The sequence below is a fragment of the Melanerpes formicivorus genome, unplaced genomic scaffold (assembly GCF_026170545.1).
Source record: "Melanerpes formicivorus ecotype bairdi unplaced genomic scaffold, bMelFor1.0.p_v2 SCAF_67, whole genome shotgun sequence".
Lineage (NCBI taxonomy): Eukaryota > Metazoa > Chordata > Aves > Piciformes > Picidae > Melanerpes > Melanerpes formicivorus.
Genome location: NW_027142419.1, coordinates 2,087,149 through 2,106,988, shown reverse-complemented (window position 1 = coordinate 2,106,988; position 19,840 = coordinate 2,087,149). Strand labels below are relative to the sequence as shown.

Here is a 19,840-nt window from a genome sequence, read left to right as displayed (position 1 = left end):
TGAAACTTCCAGTGGTCAGGTCTGTGCCCCTTGCCCCTTGTCCTGTCCCTGGGCACCACTAAGAGCCTGGCCCCATCCTCCTGCCCCCCACCCCTGAAGTCTTGCTCAGCACTGCTGAGATGCCCCTCTCAGGCTGCTCTTCTCCAGCCTACCCAGCCTCAGTTCTCAGGCTTGCAGCATCACAGAGGTGTTCCAGGCCCCTCAGCATCTCTGCCCACAGGCTTCAGGAGCAAAGCAGGGCTTTGGGGAGCCTGCAGTGCTTGGTGCTTTGTGCTGCTAACCCGAGGCAGCTGCTGAGAGGCCTGGAGTCCCCCTGCCTGGAGGAGGTGGGAAGCTGCAGAGATGTGGTGCTGAGGGCTATGGTTCAGCCCAAACCTTTGGGTTAGAGAATGCTTGGACTGCCTGAGCTGAAAGGTCTTTCCCACCCAGAACCACTCCATGAGCTCTCCAGCTGAGGCAGAGAGGCTCTCCTGGCACACTGCTGGTACCTGAGCTGGCACAGACAGGACCTGAGCTGTCTGCAGCTTGCTCTGGGCCTGGAGTTAAACTTGCTGAGGCTGTGTGTGGAAAAGCCACGTCTTGGAGGTGCTGTGGCTCAAAACACAGCCAGGACAAAGCTCCCAGTCACAGCAGTCCTCAGGCCTGTGGCTCCCAGAGCCATCCCCCCCCCAGGCACCATGCTGGCAGGAAAAGCCCAGCAGGATTAGCAAGGGTCAGACACAGCTTTCTTCCACCTCAAACAACCTTTCCAGATTTGAGCTGAAAATAGCTGATGTGCCTTGCTGCTGGGGTGGCAGCTGAGAGCAGCCTGAGGAGAAAGGTTTGGGGCTGTCAGGTGGTGACAAACTCCCCAGGAGCCAGCAGTGGTCCCTGGCAGCCCAGAGCCGGCTGAGTGCTGAGCTGCAGCCAGAGCAGGGAGAGCAGCAGCACAGGGAGGGGATTCTGCCCCTCTGCTCTGCTCTGCTCAGCCCCCACCTGCAGCACTGCCTCCAGCTCTGGGGCCCCCAGCTCAAGAAGGACCTGGAGCTGCTGGAGAGGCTCCAGAGGAGGCCATGGGGATGATCAGAGGGCTGAGAACCTCCCCTGTGGGGCCAGGCTGGGAGAGTTGGGGCTGTGCAGCCTGAAGGAGAGAAGGCTCCAGGGAAACCTCAGAGCAGCCTTCCAGTGCCTGAAGGGCTCCAGGAGAGCTGGGGAGGGACATTGGGCTGGGAGTGCCAGGATGAGAACAATGGCTTTGAGCTGGGAGAGGGGAGATTGAGACTGGAGATGAGGAAGAAATTGTTGAGAGTGAGGCTGGGGAGACACTGGCACAGGCTGCCCAGGGAGGCTGTGGCTGTGCCCTGCCTGGAGGTGTTCAGGGCCAGGCTGGATGAGGCCTTGAGCAGCCTGTGCTGGTGGGAGGTGTCCCTGCCCATGGCAGGGGGTTGGAGCTGGCTGAGCTTTGAGCTCCCTTCCAACCCAGCCCATTCCATCCATCTGCGAATCAGATGGAGCTGAAGTACTCAGATTTGGTTGCCCTCAGAACCCCATCTGAGGGGCAGAGAGTTGCTGGGGGGCTGCAGTGTGGTGGGGCCGGGGGCTGCCAGCTGCTGGCTCCTGGGCTGAGGGAGGGGCAGCAGGGGGAGGCCCTTGCTGCTGAGCTGGCTCCAGCTCCTTCTCATTTAGAGATGCAAAGCTGAGCCTGGGAGTAATGAGCTCTGGGTAATGAGGTGCTTGTCTGCAGGTGTAGCTGGTGCAGCTGCCTGCAGCCCCTGCTGAATTTATTTGCAAGCATTATGGGATGGGTGGGCTGTGGAAACACAATGCATTGGCAGCAAGGGGTGGTGGTGGGGGAGGGCTGTGTTCTGTTGTTATCTTCCCCTCTCCCCCCCATCTTTGCTTTGGTGCTCCCAGTTGGCCTGGCTGGGAGATGTTAGCCAAGGCTGAGAGGAGCTGCTGGTGGTGGGCAGCCAAGTGTGTTACACCCCCAGGGGGCTGGGCTGCAGCACTCAGGGGCCAAAGGCCTGCTCTGGTTTTATAATCACTGGTGATGAGCCAGATGGGAGGTGGGAGACTCACAGAGTGCTAGGGGTTGGAAGGGAGCTCTGAGACCACTGTGTGCAATGCCCCTGCCAAGCACTTCCACCTAGGGCAGGCCACACAGCAGTGCATCCAGATGGGTCTTGAAACTCTCCTGAGAAGGCCACTCCACAGCCCCTGGGCAGCCTGCTCCAGGCCTCCAGCACCCTCACAGTAAAGAAGTTTCTCCTCATGGTGAGGTGGAATTCCCTGTGGTAGAGTTTCTGTCCACTGGCCCTTGTCCTGTGCCAGGGTATCACTGCAGAGAGCCTGGCTGCATCCCCCTGACAGCCACCCTTCAGGTGCTTCTAGCCTGCAAGGTCTCCTTTCAGCCTTGTCTTCTCCAGGCTCAACAGCCCCAGGGCTCTCAGCCTGTCCTCCTGGGAGGTGCTCCAGGCCCTGGAATGGGAGAGATGGCTGTGCTGGAGAGCAGCCCTGTGCAGAAGGACCTGGGAGAGCTGGCAGACAGCAGGCTGCCCAGTCCAGGGCCACAGTCCCTTGCTGATCCAGGTCTGGGTGCTGGTGGCCTTCTTGGCCTCCTGGCCCCAGGGCAGCTCTTCAGCACCGCTTGGGTTCTCTTGCATGTGGTGATCACTGTCCATCTCCAGTCAAGGGTCTGTGGAGGAGCTCCCAGCTCCCTCAGCCTCTCCTCCTGCTGACATAGCTTGGGACTTTGAAACCAGAGCCCTCAGGTTTGCTACTTCCCAAACACCTTTTGTTCTGTTGCCTTCTCTTTAAAGTACTTGCCTGGCCAGAAGGATGTCCTTAATGTCCTTAATGGTGAGGTGAAGCTGGCAGGGTCTGTCCTTGATGTCCTTAATGGTGCTGTGGAGCTGGCAGGGTCTGTCCTTAATGTCATAGTATCATAGAATCAGTCAGGGTTGGAAGGGACCACAAGGCTCAGCCAGTTCCAACCCCCCTGCCATGGGCAGGGACACCCCACACTAGCTCAGCCTGGCCAGAGCCTCATCCAGCCTGGCCTTAAACACCTCCAGGGCTGGGGCCTCAACCACCTCCCTGCACAACCCATTCCAGGGCTTCACCACTCTCATGGGGAAGAACTTCCTCCTCCCTTCCAGCCTCAATCTCCCCACCTCCAGCTTCATTTCATTCCCCCTAGTCCTATCACTGCCTGAGATCCTGAGCAGTCCCTCCCCAGCCTTCCTGTAGCCCCCTTCAGATCCTCGAAGGCCACAATGAGGTCACCTCAGAGCCTTCTCTTCTGCAGACTGAACAGCCCCAACTCCTTCAGTCTGTGCTCATAGGAGAGGTGCTGTGTCCCAGCTAAGTGGTGCTGTGGAGCTGGCAGGGTCTGCTGAGCAGTTCCTCACCTGCAGCTCTGAACTCAGATCAGATGTGTGAGTGCCAGCACCGAGCTGGATTGATGTTTTCCTGCTCTAATCACACTAAACACCGAAGCCAGCAGCCCCCCCTGGGCTCTGACCTGTGGTCCAGTCAGGGCTCTGAATCAGGCTTTGTTTTGACATCCCAGCACGTTGCACAAGGCCAGTTGCAGCCAGCTCAGAGAGCAAAAACAACCCCAGGGGAATGACCTCTCAGGGCAGAGGAGCAGCTCCCTCCTGGGGGTCCCAGCAGCAGGAATCTGCTAACAAAACAGCCCCAGAGAAAGCGACCCCAGCCCCAGCCCACCCCAGGTGAGATCCCTGCAAGGCTTGGGGCAGAGGTGGGTTTGGTTGTCAGCCCTGGGGCAGAGTGTAGCTGAAAGCCTGCAGCTGCTGGTGTTCCCCAGGGGTCAGGACTGGGGGCAGGCTTGCTCAACATCATCAGTGCCCTGGACAAAGGGGCAGAGGGGACCCTCAGATGGTCCAGAACTGGGAAGAGTGGCTGCTAGTCCATTCAGCCAGACCTGGACAGGCTGCAGAGGTGGGCAGAGCAGCTTCAGGAAGCTTAACAAGGACAAGTCAAGGATCCTGGCCCTGGGCATGAGCAACCCCCTGCAGCAGTGCAGCTGAGGGCTGACCTGCTGGAAACCAGCTCCATGTAGAAGGACCTGGGAGTGCTGGGGGACAAGTTGCTCATGAGCCAGGATTGTGCCCTCATGGCCAAGAAAGCCAATGGTGTCCTGGGTATGTGAAGAAGAGTGTGGCCAGCAGGCCAAGGGAGGTTCTCCTCCCCTTCTAGTCTGCCCCAGGGAGGCCACAGCTGGAGGCCTGGGTCCAGTTCTGGGGTTCCTAGCTCAGGAGAGACAGGGAACAGCTGGAGAGAGTCCAGGGGAGGCTCTGAAGCTGCTGAGGGGCCTGGAGCAGCTCTGGGAGCAGCAAAGGCTGAGAGCCCTGGGGCTGAGAGCCTGCAGAAGAGCAGCCCCAGAGGGGAGCTGAGCAATGCTCAGCAAGAGCTAAAGGAGCTGTGGGGGGCAAGAGGCTGGGGCCAGGCTCTGCTCAGTGGTGCCCAGGGCCAAGCCAAGGGGCACTGGGCACAAACTGGAAGCCAGGATGTTGGAGCTGAGCAGGAGGAGAAAGTTGTTTGGTGTGAGGGTGCTGAGGCCTGGAGCAGGCTGCCCAGAGAGGTTGTGGAGTCTCCTGGTGTGGAAAGCTTCCAACCCCCCCTGGGCCTTGTGCTGCTGGGCAGGGTGCTGTGGGTGCCCTGCTGGAGCAGGGTTTGGGCTGGCTGAGCTGCACAGGTCCCTTCCCACCCCCAGTCGTGGTGGGATTTGTACTTCTGCAAAGGGTGGGAGGTGTTGGGTGTCTGGCAGCCTGCTGAGGCTGGGGCAGTGAGGGGTCAGAGAGGGCTGAGCAGTAGCCTGGGCTTTCATTGGCTTCTTCTTCAGCTTTGAGACACTTTCCACAGCCCTTGAGCTCTGTTGCCTTTGATTTTGGTGCTGTTCCTTTCTCTCTCCTCTCTTATTAGCAGGAGGTGCTTGGCAGTGGGGGGTGTGAGGTGGCAGGGACACCAGGGGGCCTGGCCTCAGCTCTGGAACTGAGGGCTGGTTCTGCCTCCTCCCAGGGGGATCGAGCTGTGGGGGCTTGGGCAGCCCTCATCCTGGTTTTGCCTAAGCTGGGGTTTGTTTGCTTTGTTCCATTAATTCCCCCCCCTCTGGATGGATTTTGTTTGGCTGGAGTGAGGATCTCAGCTTGCAGAGAGCAGGTGGTCTTGGCTTGCTGTGAGCTGCTGCTTTCTTCCCCACGTGATGTGGCACTTGGTGCACTTTGGGCTCGCTTTTGTTCCTCTGCAAGGCTGCAGCTGGTTGGAGCAGCATTCCTGCCCTGGAATTCTGGAAAGGCAAATGGACTGAGAAGGAGAAATGGATTCCTGATGCTCTGGCTAAATTCAGGGCTGGGTGTCGCTGCCTCTTGGGGCGGTGAGCAGAAAGCTGAGGGCAGCAGGCTCCAGAATCCCCTCCTGAGGAGCCTGGGCTGGGGCTGGATTCCTGTTCCACAGGGAGCATCTGCACTTCCCCAGCTCTCCCTGCAGTGCAATGCAGCTTTCTGGAGCACAGCCAGCTGTAGGTGAGTTCAGCTTTCCCCCTTCTGCTTTATTTGCTAAGCCTGCCCTGGTTTGTGTGTGCTGTGGCAGCCAAGAGGAGCGTGGTGCTGCCTCCCAGCTCCGCTCCGCTGCCCGGAGAGCAGCAGAGGGATTTCAGCAGCGGGGATGCTCCTGGGTGCAACCCCCCCCAGCTGTCCCTGAGCCCCCCGTGGCACTGCCTCTTTAAGAGCACCAGCACTGCAAGAGCTCTGCTTGCAAGGGGCAGGCAGGAGCTGAGGACTCATCCCCGGATGGCTCAGCTGCAGCCCAGGGCTCTGCTGCCGGAGGATGCAGGGAGCGGAGCTGGCGCCTGAGGCTCGCTGACGGAGCCGGCTGCCAGGTAGGGTGGAGCACGCCCAGCGGAAGGCTTTGCAGGGTGGCAGAGCTGCAGAGGCTGGGGAGATGCTGGGCTGATGCTGGGGAGGTTTCAGCAATCTGCTGGCCCTGGGGCAGCTTGTCCCTGGCTGGGGTGGTGCCTGAGGCTGCTCTCCGAGGCGCTTCTGCTCGCCGGCGCTTCGGTCGCGCCTTAGGGAGAGGAGAGGCTGCAGGGGAGGAGGAGGCTGCTCTGCCTGCTCTGCCTGCTCTCTGCCATCATTGCTCCTTGCTTGGAGGGGTTTAAGCATGCCTTGCACCAGGCAGCTGAGAGAAGTGGGGGAATCTGCTGGGCTTCCCTGCCCCTCTGTGGTCTCGCTGGGGGGTTATGCCCTGGTGCTGGAGGGCTTAGCTGGGGTGGGAGCACGCGGGGCCAGGCTTACATAACCCCGGGGGTGGCAGGGGGGAGCCTCACTCCCTGGCTTGTGCAAGGCACCAACAGCCTGCCTTCTGGGCTGGTGCTGCTCTAAACCACACCCGTGGCTACCTGCAGGTGCTGCATTCCTCTGAGCAGTGCTCCCTTGGGTACCTGAAGCGCCAGCAGAGGCCAGCAGCCTGTGCTGGGGGGAAGATGGTTGCTGAGAATGAGCTTAGGTGAGGAGCTCTGTTTGGGTGGGAAATGAATCCAGCTGGAGGGAAGATGGAATAGTGGAGTTCCTTTCCCCTCCCAGTCTTGGAAGCAGCAGAGCCTGTACAAATTCTTGCTGTGTTTAGCTGCCTGCTCTCAGGGTGTCCACGGCTGGGAGAGCACCCAGCAGCAGCTTGCAGCCTTTGGGTTTTGGAGCAGGCTTGCCACAGGCAGTGGTGCAAGGGGGGAGCTTGCTGCAAGGGATTGCTCCTGACTTGCATTTAACCCTGTGTTTCTCAGCACCCCAGCAGCCAGGCAGCTCTGCTCTGGGTGGTTTTTAATCCTGTTCTGGGGATGTCACAGAGCTGATTAAAAGATCCCCTCCTCCTTTCAGGGGAGAGCTCTGGTCTCCACCGAGATTGCGTTTCCTCTCCAGCCGCTGCTGTCTCTGCCTGCCTTCTCCCACCAGGGCTTTAATAGCTCCTGAAATTCCCCAGCTTGCCATCCCTGCTGCAGCCAGATGGGGACTAGGTGGAAGTCCCCTTGCCTCTGCCAGGAGGAGCTCTCTTCCCTGCCTTTTGAAATCCCTTTATTTCCTCAGTTCCTGAGCCCCAGCAGCCAGGAGGAGAGGCCAGAGTCAGCGCTCCCCGCTGGCTGCCCTCCTGCTGGCCAGCTGCCGCTGGAGGAGGGGGAGCTGCAGAGAGTCCTTCAGCCCCACACGAGCGTGGAGAGCAGAGCTTGAGTTCCACCTTCCCAACCTGCTGGCTGGGAGGCGATTGAAGAGCTGCCCCTGGCTCCTGCCCCTCTGGCTCGGCGTTGGCCTCGGCGCTGTCCCCGCGGCGATGGGAGGCTCTCTGCCAACCGGGTGAGCTTCGGCCTTAGCTTGGCTTTGCCACTCCCCCCCCCCCACTCCCCACCCTCCTGGATCATTTCAGAGCAAGGCTGCACAAAGAGTTGAATCAGTGCAGCTGAAGAGGGTGACGTGGGTGGCGAGGAGGAGGGAGGGCAGAGGAACCTCCTGAATTGGATCCCGGCGTGCCGGAATAGTAACAGGAAGGAGCTGCCGGAATCAGGCAGCCTGGCCTCCGTGTCTCTGCACTGGGGCTCCCCAAGGGCTGCCACAGGGCCAGCCTGGGCTTCTGCAGCACTGGGGGGGCAGCACTGGGCTGGTTTGCAGGGCAGCTTGGGCTGGGCAGCTCTGGATGGTGCTGACACCTCTGCAGTGAAAGAGGATGAGGATGGTCGGCTGTGGAGGGTGAAGGTGGTTTGCTGTGGAAGATGAGGGTGGTTGGCTGTGGCTGTGGAGGGGGAGGATGGTTGGCTGTGGATGGTGAAGATGGTTTGCTGTGGCTGTAGAAGACGGTTGGCTGTGGAAGATGAAGGTGGTTGGCTGTGGAGGGGGAGGATAATTGGCTGTGGAGGATGAGGATGCTTTGCTGTGGATGGTGAAGATGGTTTGCTGTGGAAAATGAGGGTGGTTGGCTGTGGCTGTGGAGGGGGAGGATGGTTGGCTGTGGAGGGGGAGGATGGTTGGCTGTGGAGGATGAGGATGGTTGGCTGTGGATGGTGAAGGTGGGTTTGCTATGGAAGATGAGGGTAGTTGGCTGTGGCTGTGGAGGGGGAGGATGGTTGGCTGTGGAGGGGGAGGATGGTTGGCTGTGGAGGGGGAGGATGGTTGGCTGTGGCTGGTGAGGGTGAGGATGGTTGCAGTTTCCTGCCTGCCCTGACCCGTTCACATCCTGTGGTGGAGTCTTCTGTGCCATCACTCTCCTAGGAGAGAGAGCCTCGTTAGGAGGAGGCTGCTGGTGAGCTTTTGCCGTTGCCCTGGCACACTTCTGAAGTCACAGCAACTCTTAGCCCAGGCCAGGCTCCTTTGGCAGGTGGAAGGGGAAGGAGGGCAGCCACTTCTAGCAGGGGGCTGAAGGAGGCTCCAGGCAGCTTGTGGGGAAGTGGTGACCCCTCCACCAGCCCAGCTCTTTGCAGGGAATCACTCCAGAGGTGCCAGGAGTTAGATGTGGGCAGGAATGGCCTTCCCCAAGCACTGCAGCTCACGAAGGCTGCCTGGGAGTGAAGGGATTTTTGTCTCTGTCAGCCTCACCTCCTTGGGGAAAAGGCCTTCAAAGGCTTCTTTGTCATCTGCTGGGACTCATCACCTCCCAGCTGTGAGCTTGAGCAGCAGCCCCCAGCTCTGAAAGCCCACCTGAGCTGCTCCTTCCTTTGGGCAGCTGCTGCTGGGTGCCAAAAGGGAGACTGCCCTGCTCAAAGCAGATTAATTCCTCCTGCCTTATATAAGGTCTAAAAGAAGAAAATAAATCCCAACCTGCTGGAGGCTGAAGCAGTTTTTCCCACCTCAGGAAGGATCCCTTTGGAAGCTGCAGTTGTCAGGCTGGAAGTCTCAGCTGGGTGGGATTCCAAACCCTGCCTCCCTTCCCCCTTCCCTCCCCAGAGGATGCCTGTGGGGGGCAGGGCAGGGCAGGGTGCTGCAGTGGCAGCCCGCAGAGCAGCCCTGAGCTTGTGGTCTTGTTTCTAATCCTCATCTCCCAAACTCTGGCTTTCTCTTGGTGTTTGCTGAAGCTCAGGAGTGAAGCAGGGTGCTCAGGGTGAAGGGTGGGGGTGGTACCGCTGGCAGGGCACCTCTGGAGGGCAGGAGTGGCTCTGCTGCAGCCTGGGGCAGCTCTTCCTGGTGTGCTGCTGGAGGGCAGGGTTTGGCAGCTGGTTGGGTTCTCAGGACCCTTCTTTTACCAAACCATGGCAAAGGCTGCAAAGAGAAGAGGAGCCTGAGACCCTGCAAAGGGCTGGGCTAGTTGAGCCTGGAGAAAAGGAGGCTGAGGGGAGACCTTCTGGCTCTTGGCATTGCCACAGCTGGAGCCAGCTGTGGGTTGGTCTCTCCTGCTGAGTATTAAGTGATGGAATGAGAGGAAAGGGCCTCAGGTGGTGCCAAGGGAAGTTCAGGTTGGCTGTTGTGAAGAATTTCTTCCCAAGAAGGCTTCTTAGGCTTCGACCCAGGCTGCCCAGGGGGGTGGTGGAGTCCCCATGGCTGGCGGTGTGGTGCGAGGGACAGGGCTCAGTCACAGGCTGCTCAGTGCCAGGCTGATGGATGGAGGCTCCTGAAGGTTTCTGCTCTGGGCAGTTCTGTGATTGAAAAAGGCCCCAGGAGGTGCAGGCTGGGTGAGCACCATGCTGGGAGCCAGCAGTGCCCCCTGCTGTGGCTGTGGTGGGTGCAGAGCTGGGGTGGGTGTCCTGTGTCACAGCTGCCAGCAGAGGTGCGGCACAGCGCTGCAGCTCCTCGGCCGCCCCTAGTCCTATCGGCAGGGTTCAGCCTGCCTGGCCTGCACACAGCCAACAGAGGACCAAGGCTTCAGACCAACTGCTCAGCCTGCCGACCTCCTGAGTGAGGTGCTGGGGATGAAAGCTGCCTGAGTTGGGCTGTGCTGTGCCTGAGCACTGCTCCTGGAGGAGAGGATCCAGCTGCGGCGTGCTGCAGAGCCCCGCGGCCCCGGCGCAGCTCACGCTGCAACGGGAAGAGGCTGTGCTGCAGCCTGGGGAAGGGAAGGGGAAGGGTGGGACTGGGGAGCTGGCATCACCTTGGAGTCTTGGCTGTGCTGCCACGGTGCTGGTGGGCCCTGCAAAGGCCCAGGCAGTAATGTCCTGTGGAGACCAGACTTGGAGTGTGAAGGGCAGAGCGTGGCCAGCAGGTTCGTCTGCCCCTCCAGTCTGCCCCAGTGGAATCCTGGGGCCAGATCTGGGCTCCCCAGTTCAGGGATAGGCAGAGAGCTACTGGAGAGAGTCCAGTGGGGTCCAAAGCTGCTGAGGAGCCTGGAGAAGAGCAGCCCCAGAGGGGAGCTGAGCAATGCTCAGCAAGAGCTAAAGGAGCTGTGGGGGGCAAGAGGCTGGGGCCAGGCTCTGCTCAGTGGTGCCAGGGACAGCACAAGGGGCACTGGGCACAGACTGGAACCTGCACCTGAGCAGGAGGAGAAAGTTGTTTGGTGTGAGGGTGCTGAGGCCTGGAGCAGGCTGCCCAGAGAGGTTGTGGAGTCTCCTGGTGTGGAGAGCTTCCAACCCCCCTGGGCCTTGTGCTGCTGGGCAGGGTGCTGTGGGTGCCCTGCTGGAGCAGGGGCTGGGCTGGCTGAGCTCCAGAGTGCCCTTCTGACCCCTGTCATAGTGGGATTTGATGCTTCTGTGACTCTTGAAGGACCCAGACTAATCTCCTAGGGTCAGAATGTAACTGAGGGTGTTGATGTCCTCATTGAACCAAACCCCAGAGATGTTTCCCTGGCACTTGGGGCATTTGAAGCAGTTGCTGTCAGGTTGGCAGCCAGGGCTGTGTGTGCCTGGGCAGCCAGGAGCCCTCAGCCTGCTCTGCTTCTCCAGGAGCCTCTGACATGCAAACTGTAAGCAGCAGGAAGGTGAAGGCTGAGTGTGCCTTGCAGTGGAAAACCCTGCAGTGAGTTCAGCAGGGCCTTTGGCTGAGGGTGGGTGGTGAGTGTGCATATGTTGGCCAGAAGGCCACAAGCTGTTAGCTCAGCCAGGGGCTTTCTGCTTCCAAGGGCTGGAGCAGCTCTGCTGGGAGCACAGGCTGAGGGAGCTGGGGCTGTGCAGCCTGCAGAGGAGAAGGCTCCAGGGGCACCTCAGAGCTGCTGCCAGAAGCTGAAGGGATCCTGCAGGAAGGCTGCAGAGAGACTTTTGCTGAAGGGGTCTGAGCCAGGCCAAGGGGGAAGGGCTTGGAGCTGAGGCAGAGCAGGGTTAGAGTGGAGCTGAGGAAGAAGTTCTTCAGTGTGAGGCTGCTGAGCCTCTGGCACAGGCTGCCCAGGAAGGCTGTGGCTGCCTCCTGCCTGGAGGCCAGGCTGAATGAGGCCTTGAGCAGCTGAGTCTGGCTGAGAGGTGTCCCTGGGCATGGCAGGGAGGTTGCAGTGGATGATCTCTGAGTTCCCTTCCAGCCTGAGCCATCCATGACTCCATGAGGTACCTGCAGCTCTCCAGTCCAGATTCTGCCTCATCTCTTCAGTGCTTGAAGTCTTCTTCCCCTTCCCCCCCCCAACCCTTTCCAGTTTCAGAGGAGCCCTGCAACTTAGCCTGTGGGCAGCCCTGCAGCAGATCCTGCAAAGTGGAGCTCTCCCTGGCAGCCCCTTTGAGAGGCAGCCCTGGTGGGTGGAGGAGGGAAGGAGTCAGTGGCTGCAGCGAGGCAAACAAGGAAACAATTCTCAGGCGCCCGCTGGGTGCTGGCAGGACAGGAGCTGCCTTTGTCAGCAGTGCCCTGCTGATCAGCACTCTTTGTCTCACTCAATGCCCAGGGCTTGGGGCTTCCCCCCCCCCTTGCTTTCTAAAAACCAAACAACAAAAAAAAGGGGGTGGGGGATTCTGTGTGACAGGGAGAAGGCTTGTGGCTGGGTCAGGGACTGCTCTGCTGCCAGTCCCTCTCGCTCTGTCCCGTGGTGACTGCTGCCAGCCAGGCTCTGCTCCTTGGGTGGAGGACCCTGAGGGACCTGGCTGCATGGTGAGCACCTGGTGGGTGTTGGGGTGTCTAATCAACCTAAAAAATAAGGGGTGAAGGATTCTGTGTGACAGGGAGGAGGTTTGTGGCTGGGTCAGGGACTGCTCTGCTGCTAGTTCCTCTTACTCTGTCCCGTGGTGACTGCTGCCAGCCAGGCTCTGCTCCTTGGGTGGAGGACCCTGAGGGACCTGGCTGCATGGTGAGCGCCTGGTGGGTGCTGGGGTGTCTGCCTGAGTGTGGGAGGTGTCCTGCTGCCTGGCTGTGTGTGGGGCCCACCCTTGCTGGCAGGCTGCTTTCCTTGACGTGCTGTGTTGCAGAATCCCCCGAGGCCCTGTGCAGCAGCCCCTGGAGGAGCGAATCTTCACGCCCACCGTCTCTGCTGTCTACAGCACCGTGAGTATCCTGCTGCTCAGGGGGCCCTGGGGGCAGGGGGTGGGCTGGGAAACCCCCCCACAGCTCCCTTTGCCTTCTGAAGGGAGTGATGCTGGCTCACAGAATCACAGTGGGGGGAGGGGGTGGGTTTGGAAGGGACCTCTGGAGAGCATCCAGTCCAACCCCCCTGCCAAGGCAGAGTCACCCTGAGAAGGTCACCCAGGAGCACATCCAGGTGGGTTTGGAATGTCTCCAGAATGGAGACTCCACCACCTTCTGGGCAGCCTGCCCCAGGGCTCTGCCACCCTCGAATTCAAGTTGTTCCTCCTCATGTTCTGATGGAGCTTCTTATGGTCAGGTCTGTGCCTGTCACCCCTTGCCCTGTTCCTGGGCACCACTGCCAAGAGCCTGGCCCCATCCTCCTGCCCCCCACCCTTGCACAGCATTGCTCAGCTCCCTCCTCTGCCTGCTCTTTCCCAGCCCCAGCTCTCTCAGCCTTCCCTCAGCACTGATGTCCCAGCCCCCCTGCACCTTGTTTTCAATTGCTTGTGAGCAGGGAAAGGGAAGGGAGCTGGAGGGGACCCTGGGCTCCAGTCCTCTTCTTGCTGAGTGTGGGTTTCATTGAGCAGGGCTGAGAGGGGCTTTGCCCTGCAGGGTTCCACCTGAGGGCAGGTGCTGCTGGCTGTCTTGCCAGGCTCTTTCCTGCCTCTCCAAGGCTGGGCTGTTGGAGTGCACTGGTGGCTGCCCCTCTGCAGTGGCTTCTTACCAGAGAAGCAGTAAGGGCAGGTTTGTTCTGCACATGAAACATTCCCCTAGGCAGAGGCAGGCAGGGGTTCATAGCATCATAGAATCAGTCAGGGGTGGAAGGGACCACAAGGCTCAGCCAGTTCCAACCCCCCTGCCATGGGCAGGGACACCCCACACTAGATCAGCCTGGCCACAGCCTCAGCCAGCCTGGCTGCAAACACCTCCAGGGCTGGGGCCTCAACCACCTCCCTGCACAACCCAGTCCAGGGCTTCACCACTCTCATGGGGAAGAACTTCCTCCTCCCCTTCAGCCTCAATCTCCCCACCTCCAGCTTCATTCCATTCCCCCTAGGCCTAGCACTCCCTGAGATCCTGAGCAGTCCCTCCCCAGCCTTCCTGGAGCCCCCTTCAGATCCTGGAAGGCCACAATGAGGTCACCTCAGAGCCTTCTCTTCTCCAGACTGAACAGCCCCAACTCCTTCAGTCTGTGCTCACAGCAGAGCAGCTCCAGCCCTCTGCTCCTCCTCCTGGCCCTGCTCTGGACACCTTCCAGCACCTCCAGATCCCTCTTGCCACAGGGGCTCCAGAACTGGAGGCAGGACTCCAGGTGGGGTCTCCCCAGAGCTGAGCAGAGGGGGAGAATCACCTCCCTTGCCCTGCTGGCCACACTTCTGCTGCAGCCCAGGCTCTGCTTGGCTTTCTGGGCTGCAAGTGCAGACTGAGAGCTCCTGCTGAGCTTCTCCTCCCCCAGCACCCCCAAGGCTCTCTCCTCAGGGCTGCTTTCCAGCCAGTCCCTGCCCAGCCTGCATTTGTGCCTGGGATTGCCTGCACCCAGCTGCAGGACCCTGCCCTTGGTCTTGTTGAACCTCCTGAGGTTGGCTTGTGCCCACCTCTCCAGCCTGCCCAGCTCCCTCTGGATGGATCCCTTCCCTCCAGCTGTCTGCTGCACCACACAGCTTGGTGTCAGCAGCAACCCTGCTGAGGCTGCACTCAGTGCCACTGTCCATGGCACCCACAGGGATGTTGAACAAGCCTGGGCCCAGGATTGGGGTCCCAGGGTTGGGGGGAGATTGGCTCTCTGGGGTAGGTGCTCTTGGCTCACTGTCTGCAGAACTGTTTAGAGAGCTCAGCTGTGGAGGAAATTCAGCTGAGGGAGGTTTATTTGTCACCATCTGATGCCATTTTCCTTTTATTCATTACTCTCTCTGTTTTTCCTCTTTCTCAGCTGGTAAGAGCTGGCAGCTCAGTGTTATTTATAAGCTCTGCTAGATCAGCACAGCCCTGGGAAAGTCCCATGTTGCCTTTCTGGTGGGACAGAGCAAATATTGTTAATGCCAGCCCACATCCCCCCACCTCCCCCCCCTGGTTCTGAAGCTGCTTTTGAATTGTTTGGAGAACAGGAGGAAAACCTGGAGAGGGGAGAGGTTTGCTGCCTCTCCTGCAGGGCCATAAAGCTGCCTACAGGAAAGCAGAAGCTGCTGTGGGAGGATTTCTCCCTCCCCTCTTTGCTTCAGGAAGGGTTGAAAGGGTTATCAGCTCCATCTCCTGTGCAGAGCCTGGGCCTGGAGCATCTTTGGCCCCTTCCTTTTTTGGGCTTTAGAGAAGAGCTCTGTGAGCATCTGGAGCTGCTGGAGCTGGTCCAGAGGAGGCCACAAAGATGCTCAGAGGGCTGAGAACTTCCCCTGTGGGGACAGGCTGGGAGAGTTGGGGCTGTGCAGCCTGGAGGAGAGAAGGCTCCAGGGAGACCTCAGGGCAGCCTTGCAGTACCTGCAGGGCTCCAGGAGAGCTGGGGAGGGACTCTGGACAAGGGCTGGGAGTGCCAGGATGAGGACAATGGCTTTGAGCTGGGAGAGAGGAGACTGAGACTGGAGATGAGGAAGAAATTGTTGAGAGTGAGGCTGGGGAGACTCTGGCACAGGCTGCCCAGGGAGGCTGTGGCTGTGCCCTGCCTGGAGGTGCTCAGGGCCAGGCTGGATGAGGCCTTGAGCAGGCTGGGCTGGTGGGAGGTGTCCCTGCCCATGGCAGGGGGCTGGAACTGGGTCATCACTGAGATCCCTTCCAGCTTGAACCATTCTGTGAGTTTGAATCTCTCCCCCCACACAGACCTCTGCCAAGTGGTGCAGAGTCCAGCCTTGGCCAGGATTAAGTGCAGAAGATCTTCCCAGAACCCAGCTGGTCAAGAAAGGTGGAGACCCAGGGGAGTGGCTGTGTGGTAGCAGAGTTCCTGGTTGTCCATGGAGGGTCTGGGGGTCAGCCAGCAGTGTGTCCCTGCCCCAGGACAGCTGCTGAGTGACCTGCTGGAAACCAGCTCCAAGGAGAAGAACCTGGGAGTGCTGGGGGACAGCAGGAGGCAGCAGTGTGCTCTGGTAGCCAAGAAGGCCAAGGGTCTCCTGGGGTGCAGGAGGAGTGTGGCCAGCAGGCCAAGGGAGGTTCTTCTGCCTCTGTACTCTGCCCTGGTGAGGCCATGGCTGGAGGCCTGGGTCCAGTTCTGGGCTCCCCAGTTCAGGAGAGACAGGGAACAGCTGGAGAGAGTCCAGGGGAGGCTGGGAAGCTGCTGAGGGGCCTGGAGCAGCTCTGGGAGCAGCAAAGGCTGAGAGCCCTGGGGCTGAGAGCCTGCAGAAGAGCAGCCCCAGAGGGGAGCTGAGCAATGCTCAGCAAGAGCTAAAGGAGCTGTGGGGGGCAAGAGGCTGGGGCCAGGCTCTGCTCAGTGGTGCCCAGGGCCAAGCCAAGGGGCAGGGGACACAGACTGGAACCCAGGAGGTTGGAGCTGAGCAGAAGGAGAAAGTTGTTTGGTGTGAGGGTGCTGAGGCCTGGAGCAGGCTGCCCAGAGAGGTTGTGGAGTGTCCTGGTGTGGAGAGCTTCCAACCCCCCCTGGCCCTTGTGCTGCTGGGCAGGGTGCTGTGGCTACCCTTCTGGAGCAGGGGCTGGACTGGCTGAGCTGCAGAGGTCCCTTCCAGCCACACCATGCTGGGCTCTGGTGCTGCTGTGTGTCTCCATCCATCTGTGTGCATGCAGGAAGCACAAGCAGAGGCCCCCAAGTGTACAACCAGCTCTGCTAAATGATTCAGTGAGGTTTAGCCCTCAGATGCCCTCCACAGCACTCCCAAACTCCTTTTGGGGGGGGGGGGGTGGCAGCAGGGGGATTTTTCTCTCCCTCCCCTCCACTTCTTTCCTCCCAAGCCACAACCCAGGTGCCTGCAGGGGAAAGATGACTGCAAGAATTTCAATGAATGTAAAATAGAAAAGTAACTGTGAAGAAGGAGCCCAAAATAGCACTCTCAGGGTGGAAAAATATCCCTGCTTGCTGTGCTCCAGGAATAGCAGCTGGGGCTGGGGGCAGCCTGCCTCTAGGCTGGAAGCAGAGACAAGTTGGAGAGAAAATTCCATGGTTTAGGGAAAGGAGAAGTGATTTCCAGCTGGAAGAGAATTAACCAGGTTGGAAAAGGCCTCAGAGATCATCAAGTCCAACCTCTCCCCCAGCACCATCTGATCAACTCAACCATGGCTCCAAGGGCCTCATCCAGGCTCTTCCTAAACACCTCCAGGGATGGGGACTCCACCACCACCCTGGGCAGCACATCCCAAGGGCCAATCTCTCTTGCTGGGAAGAACTTTCTCCTCCCCTCCAGCCTAAACCTACCCCTGGCACAGCTTGAGACTGTGTCCTCTTGTTCTGGTGCTGGCTGCCTGGGAGAAGAGTCCAACCCCCACCTGGCTCCAACCTCCCTTCAGGGAGCTGGAGAGAGCAAGAAGGTCTCCCCTGAGCCTCCTCTTCTCCAGGCTAAGCAACCCCAGCTCCCTCAGCCTCTCCTCACAGGGCTGTGCTCCAGACCCCTCCCCAGCTTTCTTGCCCTTCTCTGGACACCTTCCAGCAGCTCAACCTCTTTCCTGACCTGAGGAGCCCAGAACTGGACACAGGACTCCAGGTGTGGCCTAAGCAGTGCTGAGCACAGGGCACAAGGACTTCCCTGCTCCTGCTGGCCACACTCTTCCTGATGCAGGCCTGGATGCCCTTGGCCTTCTTGGCTGCCTGGGCACACTGCTGGCTCCTGTTCAGCTGCTCTCCACTACTACCCCCAGGTCCCTCTCTGCCTGGCTGCTCTCAGCCACTCTGCCCCCAGCCTGTAGCACTGCCTGGGGTTGTTGTGGCCAATGTGCAGCCCCTGGCACTTGGATGTGTTCAATCTCCTGCCCCCAGGTCCCTCTGCAGAGCCTCTCTATCCTCCAGCAGATCAACTCCTGCTCCCAGCTTGGTGTCAGCTGCAAATTTACTGCTGATGGACTCAATGCCCTCATCCAGATCATCAATAAAGATATTGATCAGGCTGGGGCCCAGCACTGCTCCCTCGGGCACACCACTGGTGCCTGGCTGCCAGCTGACTGTGGCACCATTCACCACCACTCTCTGGGCTAGGTTCATTCTGAGCTTCTGTTTGAAGCTGTGGAGCTTGAGAGTAAGTGCAGGAACAAACTGAGCTGGGGTGGAAGAGGCACAAGGGTGGTCTGGGGTCCTGCAGACAGTCAGCCACCAGCAGTCTCTGTTCCAGGAGGAGCAGTGTGGGTGCTGGGGGTACAGCAGGCAGGTGAGGGTCAGCTGCTGGTTCCTGTAGGTGCTTTGTCTCTGTTCCACAGCAGTACCCTCAGGGGCAGGGATTGAGGGATGTATTGCTGAGCCCAGGCTGGCAGCAGTGGCTAACTCCCCCCAGGCTGTGCTGCCACCCAGCCAGGCCTGGGCAGGCTGAGAGCTGGGCAGAGGAACCTCATGAAGTTCAACCAGAGCAAGGGTAGGGTCCTGGCCCTGGGGAGGAACAACCTCCTGCAGCAGGACAGGTGGGGAGGGAGCTGCTGGGAAGCAGCTCCAAGGAGAAGGAGCTGGGAGTGCTAGGGACAAGGTGCCCAGGAGCCAGCAGTGTGCCCTCATGGCCAAGAAGGTCAATGGGGTCCTGGGTGCATGGAGTATGGCCAGCAGGTTACAGAGGCAGTTTGTCCTCTCCCTCTACTCTGTCCTGGTGAGGCCATGGCTGGAGTTCTGGGTCCAGCTCTGGGCTCCCCAGTTTAGGAGAGCCAGAGAACTGTTGGAGAGAGTCCATGAGGGGCTCCAAAGCTGCTGAGGGGCCTGGAGCAGCTCTGGGAGCAGCAAAGGCTGAGAGCCCTGGGGCTGAGAGCCTGCAGAAGAGCAGCCCCAGAGGGGAGCTGAGCAATGCTCAGCAAGAGCTAAAGGAGCTGTGGGGGGCAGGAGGCTGGGGCCAGGCTCTTGTCAGAGAGGTGGGAGATGTCCATGCCTGGAACCATTCCAGGTGAGGTTCTCTGAGCAGCCCCAGGTGTCCCTGCTGACTGCAGGCTGGACCTGATGACCTTGGCAGGTCCCATTCCAGGGTTCTGGCAGTGCCTCCTGGGTGGGTTAGAGGCAAGGGTGGGTTGGTGTCCCTGTCTGGGGAGCAGTGGTGCATGGAGGCTGGTTGGCTGAGGCCTTCAGCAGAGGCTCTGCAGCACAGCCAGCTCCCAGGCTGCTTCTAATTGCCTGTGTTAATTGGACTCTCACTGTCTCTGGAGCAGCTGCCACCTTGTGCCAGGTACCCAGCTCAGTGCCAGCTGATGGGGAGCAGGGCAAAGGGGCAGAGAGGGGCTGAGGAGCCTGCTTGGGTCGGATTTTGAGGCTTGACTCCATCCTCCATCTCTTCAGGTGTCCTCTGGGGGCCTTGCTGCAGGGGGCTGCCTGCTGCTGGCCCTCCAGTGACCTCACACCCTGCAGAGACACTGAGATGGGCTCTGAGGAGACCTCATTGTGGCCTCCCAGGATCTGCAGGGGGCTGCAAGAAAGCTGGGGAGGGACTTCTGAGGGTGTCAGGGAGGGATAGGACTGGGGGGGGATGGAGCAGAACTAGAAGTGGGGAGATTGAGATTGGCTGTGAGGAAGAAGTTGTTGCCCATGAGGGTGGTGAGAGCCTGGCACAGGTTGCCCAGGGAGGTGGTGGAAGCCTCCTGCCTGGAGGTGTTTGCAGCCAGGCTGGAGGTGGCTGTGAGCAACCTGCTGTGGTGTGAGGTGTCCCTGGCCATGGCAGGGGGTTGGAGCTGGCTGAGCCTTGAGCTCCCTTCCAGCCCTGCCAGCTCTGGGATTCTGTGTCCTTCAGGGGCACCTTCTGCAGGGAGGAGCTTAGGGAGGATCAGAGCTGCTGCAGCCACCCTCTGTGGTGGGAAGGATCTGGGTCAGGAGGTGACTCCTTCCCTGGGCAGCTGCAGAGCCTGCCAGGGGGATGGATGCTCAGGGCTGGGATGCTTGGGAGCTGTGCAGGGATGGAGAGTTGGCAGCTAAGAGGTTCTGTCCACCTCTGAACTCTCCCTGGGGAAGGATTTCTGTAGGGCAGGAGCAGGTCCTGGGGAGAAGCTGTCCCCAGGGCATGGCCCCAGCTGCCCCAAGCCTGCTGTGCCCTGCAGGGGCTGTGGGCACTGTGGATGTCTGCAGCTGGGCACTCAGAGGGGGAATGCAGTGCAGAGCTTGGGAGAGGTCACAGGGTGGGAGGGGACCTCTGGACCTCATGGAGCCCAACCCTCCTCCCCAGGCAGGATGCCCCAGGGCAGGTCACACAGCAGACCTCCAGCAGCTGGGTCCAGTGGGAGCTGTCCCTGCCTGGGGCAGGGCTTGGAGCTGGATGAGCTTCAAGGTCCCTTCCAGCCCACTCCCAGACCCCATGGTGATGAACACAGCTCCAGAGCCCTTCTCAGCCTTGCCCACCTCCTCCACTCCAGCT

At 60.0% G+C, this 19,840-nt stretch overlaps 1 protein-coding gene across 21 annotated transcripts in view; it reads left to right on the top strand.

Moving 5' to 3' along the window:
- Positions 1-19,840, top strand: part of EIF4G3 (eukaryotic translation initiation factor 4 gamma 3) — a 228,978-nt gene that overhangs the window by 53,182 nt on the left and 155,956 nt on the right. For 20 of the 21 annotated variants that reach the window (XM_068162751.1, XM_068162759.1, XM_068162756.1 and 17 more), the window contains exon 2: positions 12,290-12,365. In XM_068162751.1, the coding sequence (XP_068018852.1) occupies positions 12,290-12,365 (76 nt within the window). Of the gene's footprint in view, positions 1-7,126; positions 7,347-12,289; positions 12,366-19,840 lie in introns of those variants that run through there. The other variant, XM_068162764.1, reaches the window with a different exon arrangement.